The 7,500-nt window shown below is 46.2% G+C and overlaps 1 protein-coding gene across 4 annotated transcripts in view; it reads left to right on the top strand.

Annotated features, from left to right (window-relative positions):
* Positions 1–3,803, top strand: part of iqsec3a (IQ motif and Sec7 domain ArfGEF 3a) — a 114,905-nt gene extending 111,102 nt beyond the window's left edge. Inside the window, exon 12 of one of the 4 annotated variants that reach the window (XM_088347133.1) lies at positions 2,962–3,803. In XM_088347133.1, the coding sequence (XP_088203259.1) occupies positions 2,962–3,270 (309 nt within the window). In that variant the 3' untranslated portion in view covers positions 3,271–3,803. Of the gene's footprint in view, positions 1–2,796 lie in introns of all 4 variants that reach the window. The other 3 variants (XM_088347132.1, XM_088347134.1, XM_088347135.1) reach the window with 3 other exon arrangements.
* Positions 3,804–7,500: the final 3,697 nt, after the last annotated feature.

The raw sequence follows: 7,500 nt of genomic DNA, 5'->3' as shown, positions 1-7,500 counted from the left end.
AGTACTTGACACTCAACATTAACATTTACAGTTTTTAACAAAATGTCCGACCATCAAAGCGAAAAAAAAGAAAATTCAGATCGACCGCGGTCTCTTATAACTCATAATGCGTAGTTCGACCTTCAACGACCTTCAAAAAAGGTTTGTTAATCCTCCATTTTGGATTTGATTTCACACATTAGAAAAGAATAGAAAGGAATATGACTTGTGCATCCTGCCTTGCTGCTTGTATAATGTCTGGTGTTCTTCCCTTCCTCTGATACCAAACCGTACATGTTCTGGTTCCCCCTACCCGATCCCTCTCCTGCCCAAAGTATCTTCTGTGTTGGTTGTCTCTCTCCATAGCGCCACACAGTGGTTTGGAAGGGCGATGCAGCTGCCCTCAGTGTCCCCCTTTGGAACCACCGGGCTCACACCCCAACCCAGGGGTCGGGAACCTTTCTGACTCAAAGAGCCATGATTGCAAAATCCCAAAAGTTGCTTTAACTTATCTCTAGACCACAGGTGTCGAACTGCCGGCCCGTGGGCCAGATCAGGCCCGCTAAGGGATTGAATCCGGCCCGCGAGACAACACTCAGAGAAGCGCAAGAGAAAAACAAGCTGCAGGTTGAAATATCTCCACTTGATTTTGCCAAAGCCAGGCGCCTCTCACAAACGCTGCACTTGTATTTCTTTCTTTCTCTCTCTCTCTCGTCCTCCCTTTTTCTCTCACCTTCAATCTCTCTCTCTTTCACTCACTCTGTCTCTCTTTTTCTTTCTTTGTTCCTCTTCTTCTCTTTTTCTATCTGTGTCTTTTTACCTGCTTTGGCTCTCCCTTCCTTTTTTTCCCTTTCTCTGTCTTTTCTCTCTCTCTCTCTTGCATCAACCTCCTCTTTCTCCCCTTCTCTCTTTCTCTCCTTCTCTCTTTCTATTCCTGTTTGGATTTCTTTTTCTCTCTCTTTCTTTCCCCCTCTCTCACTATTTCTCTTTTTATCTCTTTTGTTTAACATTCTCTGTCTCTCGCTCTCCTTTATCTCTCTCTCGCTTTCTCCCTTTCTCTTCCTTTGTCCCACCCTCCCTCTTGTTCTCTCCCTCTCTTTCTCTTATTTCTTTCTCTCTTTTTCTTTCTCCTCAATCTACTAGTCTTTCTTTCTCTTTTTCTTTCTTTTGTTGTTTCTTTCTTCTTTCTTTCTCTCTGCATTTTCTTTTCATTCTTCCTTTTTTCTTTCTTTCCTTCTCATTCTTCCTACCTCATTAGTCCGGCCCCTGAGAGAATGTTTGTTCTATCCAGTGGCCCCCGAGTTAAAATGAGTTTGACACCCCTGCTCTAGACAAAAGTATTCAGTTTGTTGGGAATTAAATATCAAAATGTAGCGTTTACCAAATTGTTCGAATTTAGTTATCGGACTCCATTAACCAAACACAACCTCCGTTCACCCAACAATGCGTGCTCGTTTTTTGAGAGAAAAGATGAACAAAAAAAGCCGACATTTTCACACGGAGGCAGATTTAATTTCATTAACAATTTAACTAAGTGTACTCCATCGAAAATGGCCGAATTAGCGACGTTGGAGTCTCTGGGAAGCCTTTTTCTCAAGTCCTTTAGCTTTCTACTATTGGCCGTCTTCTTCTCGCATAATGGCGTGCCGACTCCTCCCATGGGCGTGCCAAAGAAGCCCCCTGTGCTTCACCATCTCGTAGAAGAGTCCCGATGTCTGGGGTACTTAAAACAACACAGAGCGTTTTCACGTCATCAGGGACTTTCTGCGTCAACAGCGACTGGATGTGCTGATTATCTTATCAGCCGTACGTCCCGTTCCTGCCGTTCCTGTAAACAACATTTTCCACCAGGGTGCCCTGACCTCGCACCACAGCCCAGTCAGTGAATATCTTTTGCATTAAATGTAATTTGTATTCAATCGTATAAAATCCTTCATAGTCCAATGTATAAAATCCTTCAAGTGTCTCGGAGGTGTGTCTTATATTAGCAAATATCTGACTTATATTGTGCCTCCCTCCCGCAGTTACTCATGACTGTTGAAGCTCATTTTGAATAATAGAGTCAAAACCAGGTGCGAGCAGAGTTCTGTTGTAAAAATGTCACAAAATACTGCAAACAAGAAGGACGCATCTAGCTTCAGCATCATAAAATGGCCAGAGTTATCAATAATAGTTTCAAAACAAGGTGGGAGCAGAGTTCCGTTGTGAAAATGTCACAAAATCCTGCAAACAAGAAGGACGCATCTAGCTTCAGCATTGTAAAGCGGTCAAAGTTTTCACCCAATCGAATTGCTCTGGCTGCTTGGCTGGAGTTTACAGTTTGTTCTGTGGGTTTTCATCTTAAAGTATCTCAATAGTGAACATAAGTCCAGATACAGGATCCCATAGAGACGTCCAGCCGGTCATGGTCTCTTGCTGTACCATCCGTGACTGTAAACTGCAGTTGGCACTATATCTTCTAAGACACACCAATTGTCCTTTGACACTTTGGCTTCCTATATACGGAAATGTAAACGTTAAGGAGTCAATTAGCTTGCTCTCATTTTATCTCTCAGCCAGATGTTTTCATGAAAATAGACATACCTGGTTCGTGAGCCGTATGTTCCCGACCCCTGCCCCAACCCATCACTGTTCCTAGCATTCCTCAGAAGATCACACCAAGCCCCACCTGGACCCACGTGCGTGTCTGTTATGATTTCACCACCACCACTCCCCCCCACCCCAAAAAAATTGATAATAAGAGGGCATGACGGATCGTAGCGGAGGAACCAGCTTGATAACGTTTGATGCTGTTCTCTTGGCTGTCTTCTAAACTAGGTGTCAATTCACAACAGGCTTCAGACGTACCAGCTCAGCAGCAGTCCCGAGAACGCGGGGCTTCATAACCCGGCTGGCGAACAGTTCTCCTACCCGCCCTGCCAACCGAGCGCCCATTGGCCACGCCCGCAGCCCGCCGCCAGCCTGGCCGACCTCCGACCCGAGGCGCTCATCCAATGCCAGCAAATCGTCAAAGTCATCATGATGGACAACGGCAGCCACGCCCGCATGGAGGCCTTTCTCAGCCACGCTCCGTCTTACTACCACTACCATCCCCAGCACTACTACCAGCATTACCAGTTGAGCCAGTCGGCCACGTCCACGCCACTGCACTGGCAGACTGGTAGCGGAGACGGGCATCAGCCTCCTCTGCCCCCTCCGCCACCCCCATACAATCACCCGCACCAGTACATCCCTCCGGACCCTCGCCTCAGCCTGCATAGGACCCCGAGTGGTTCTCAGAGCATGCTGTAAATCAGTGGTCCCCAAACTACGGCCCACCTCTGCATTTGGTCAGGCCCCCTGAACAATTTTGGTTGTAACAGGATATGAACCCAGGTCCCAACAGTGGGAGGTACAAAATCTTACCACTGGACTGCCAGTGATATAGCTAACATATGAAATGGCATTGGGTTTTATCTCATTATCATCTTCGGTGTTGGGTGATTTAAGATATAAGTCACCAAAGTGTTAGCTGTCAGGACCAGAACAGAGACAGGACCCACTTGTGTACGTTATTCTTAGTTTTATTTGGGAGGAAGGGAAAGGATTGCACACACGATCCGGTGATTGCTGGTCGCGGGGGAGCAGGTCGCTCTGAACGCGGAAGTGGCACTTCCGTGGCAAGCGATGGCGGTGTTGGGAGCGGAAAAACAGGACAGGAGAGCAAAAAACGTGGTCAAAAGGTGTGTCTCATATTAGCAAATATCCGACTTATATTGTGCCTCCCTCCCGCAGTTACTCATGACTGTTGAAGCTCATTATGAATAATAGTTTCAAAATCAGGTGCGAGCAGAGTTCTGTTGTAAAAATGTCCCAAAAATCCTGCAAAAAAGAAGGACGCATCTAGCATCAGCATTGTAAAGTGGTCAGAGTTATCAATAATAGTTTCAAAACCAGGTGCGAGCAGAGTTCTGTTGTAAAAATGTCGCAAAATCCTGCAAACAAGAAGGACGCATCTAGCTTCAGCATTGTAAAGTGGTCAGAGTTATCAAAAATACTTTCAAAACCTGGTGCGAGCAGAGTTCTGTTGTAAAAATGTCGCAAAATCCTGCAAACAAGAAGGACGCATCTAGCTTCAGCATTGTAAAGTGGTCAGAGTTATCAATAATACTTTCAAAACCTGGTGCGAGCAGAGTTCTGTCGTAAAAATGTCGCAAAATCCTCCAAACAAGAAGGACGCATCTAGCTTCAGCATTGTAAAGTGGTCAGAGTTATCAATAATACTTTTAAAACCTCGTGCGAGCAGAGTCCTGTTGTAAAAATGTCACAAAATCCTGCAAACAAGAAGGACGCATCCAGCTTCAGCATTGTAAAGTGGTCAGAGTTGTCAATAATAGTTACAAAACCAGGTGCGAGCAGAGTTCTGTCGAAAAATGTCACAAAATCCTGCAAACAAGAAGGACACATCTAGTTTCTGCATTGTAAAGTGGTCAGACTTATCAATAATAGTTTCAAAACCAGGAGCGAGCAGAGTTCTGTAGTAAAAATGTCACAAAATCGTGCAAACAAGAAAGACGCATCTAGCTTCAGCATTGTAAAGTGGTCAGAGTTATTAATAACAGTTTCAAAACAAGGTGCAAGCAGAGTTCTGTTGTAAAAATGTCACAAAATCCTGCAAACAAGAAGGACGCATCTAGCTCCAGCAATGTGAAGTGTTCAGATTTCTAACACTGGGAATCCGGTGGTCATTATCCGTCTCCCATTCCGTTTTATAGGTCCGAATCTCTGACATCTTTGAAATGGAGGTAAACAATCCAATCAATCGACTAAACCAGTACTTCTCAACTGGTCTTACTTGGAAACCCACCATAAAACCCAAATGACATGCTGCGACCCAAATCAAGAAAATGTTTCCAATTCTCAAATGTATCGTATGATAGGAGTGGTCAAGATCAAAAAACGGGTCGAAGACGGGAAACAGACAGGAGCCAAAACAGAAGTGAGTCAGGGTCGAAAAGCTTGCCTAGAGTTAACTGAGGTTTGCAGACGGACTGACAACAGGTGACAGATAGACGTGGGTTTAAATAGTGACAAGCAGCCAATTAGAGTCCGAGGCAGCCGGCACAGTTGCTTCACAAAGTACCTTCAGGTGGTTTGTTTGATAGAGAGAGAGATGCATGGCTATGCGACGTGAGACAGAATTAGTCTTTGAGACATTCTGGGTTGTGCCACACGCGGGCGCTTGTCCTGGTTATCAGGATCTGGTATGCCGCCCCAACTTGGGATGTGGAACTGTACACATTGCGCCCAATCTCCCCAGACCCTATGATGATTACCCTGACCCTTTAGAATGACTGTTTGGACAGCTCATGGTGTTGGGTCATTACCATTTGTCACAAGCCAGGAACAAAGACAGGTCCCAATAGTGTTCGTTCGACTCAGACTTTATTGAGAAAGAGAGCAGTGCGTGCTTCCACAATCCGATGATCCTCGGTCACGGGTAGCTGATGGCAGGATCGCGGAAGTGGCACTTCCGTGTCGAGCGAGGGTAGTCGTAGACAGCAAGAAAACAGGTCGATGGCTGGGACAGAGGAGCAAATCAGAAACAGGTCCAGAAACCGGTCGGTAACAGGTATCAGGCAGGAAAAAACAGGGCAGGATAATGTCGGGTAGCACAAAGCTTGCCTAGCTTTGAGCATAGGTTCGCAGACGGTCTGACCGCTTCCTCTTGGAAGACGGGGGCTTAAAATGAGTCAGGGAGCCAATCAGCGACCAGGGCTGTTGGCACCAACGGGGCAGTCGCAGGTGCCCCGAATCAGCATGACACCATTTCCATGCCACTCCCATTCTGTCTTATCGCGTCAGGTTGTTTTTTTATTTTATGGTTTGGACAATATCAGGTTAATTGGCCGGTCCAAATTGTCCCTAGGTGTGAATGAGTGAATGCATTGTCTGTCTCTGTGTGCCCTGCGACTGGCTGGCCACCAGTTCAGGGTGTTCCCTGCCCCTGCCTGAAGATAGCTAGGCTGGGCTCCAGCACCCCAGTGACCCTATAGTGTCAGCACAAGAACGGAAACAGGACCCAATTGCGTTACGTTTCTCACACGTTTTATTAATGGAAAGAGGAAGGACTGCGCCCTTGATCTTGTTTTTGCTTGGAAGCCTGTCGCTCTGAACGGGAACGGAAAAAACGGGTCAGTAGGGCAAAAACGTGGTCAGAGGTCGGAAGTGGGTCGGAAGCCAGGAAAGGAGAGTAGAGGTGGTCAGGATCAAAAACGGGTCGAAGCCGAGGGACAGACGGGAGCAAAAACAGGTGGGAGTCAGGGTGGAAAAAGGCTTGCCTAGTGTTGACTAGGGTTCGCAGACGGACTGACAACTGAGAACAGATAGGAGTGCATTTAAAAAGGGACAAAGAGCCAATCAGAGTCCGAGGCATTTGGCGCCAAAAGTGATGCATATCGGTAATCATGACATACAAGCGGTGCAGAAAATGGATGGATGGATGGGTTCGGACACTTATGTGTTTTATTCCTGGTTCTTGTAAATAGATTCTATCCTTTGTTGACCAAACCTGCCTCCATGAATTTGAATCTTTATAAGAATCAATCTAGGCATGTCCTTTTCCTGGACTCAAAACATTGTTGTTTGGATGCACACTTGTGGATGAATGCTGTGCAATTCTGAAGCTGTCCATATCGGGAATGGGAAGACGGGTGTAGGTCAGTTTATCAGGCGGCGGTTTTCTGTGCTTTGCAATGCAGTGAGCAATGTGATAGCTTGCTTCAGTGGTGGCGTTTTTAGCCGTGACAAAAGTCTTGTATTGTATTTGTATTTATTTATTTAGCTAGTGTAAACCATAAACATGATATATACAGGAAATCATTTGACACGCGAACCTCTCGACGTGACGTGTAGCCTTCGATCCGCGCTGGGTTTTTAGACTCAACTGCTGTGTTGGGAGTCATTAGGGGACCAAACCCCCCAATTCCAACCCTTAAGGCCGTGCACCAAGCAGGGAGGCAATGAGTACCAATATTGTAAGTCTTAGGTATGACTCGGCCAAGGCTTGAACCAGCGACTTCCCAGTCTCGGAGCGGGCACGCTATCATCTAGGCTACCAAGCTGGTCAAAAGGGTCTGTGTTTGTTTGCCGTACCTGGACACAGCGTTTTACTGTCTCTGCCATGTCAGACTCATCCTTGAATTCATGTTAATTTTTCGTCTTGTAATGACGTGTAACACTTGATGTGCGAGGTACAACGCTCTCGAGGCATAATGCATAAACAGCACGGTCATTTTTTTGCACAAAGCCCCTGTCATCTGTCCACACTGGCTGGAAAGAACGAGATTTTCTCGCTGACGGAGCTGTCATGATTCGTTCATTCATTGCGCGCCGGTGTTTCTGTGGCTGGGTTAAAACACGGATCCCTCCGCGAAGCAGAGGAGGAAGGGCGCTACCGTAAAGCCTCTAAATAACAGCGCGCCGCTGAAAATGTCTAAATTTCAGGTAAAAATGTGCATTTAAAGAAAAAAAAAATCATTA

Source organism: Urocampus carinirostris, chromosome 11 (genome assembly GCF_059441175.1).
Source record: "Urocampus carinirostris isolate Australia breed hairy pipefish chromosome 11, RoL_Ucar_1.0, whole genome shotgun sequence".
Lineage (NCBI taxonomy): Eukaryota > Metazoa > Chordata > Actinopteri > Syngnathiformes > Syngnathidae > Urocampus > Urocampus carinirostris.
Note: the sequence above shows the minus strand (reverse complement) of the source record. Positions and strands in the feature narration are given on the sequence as shown.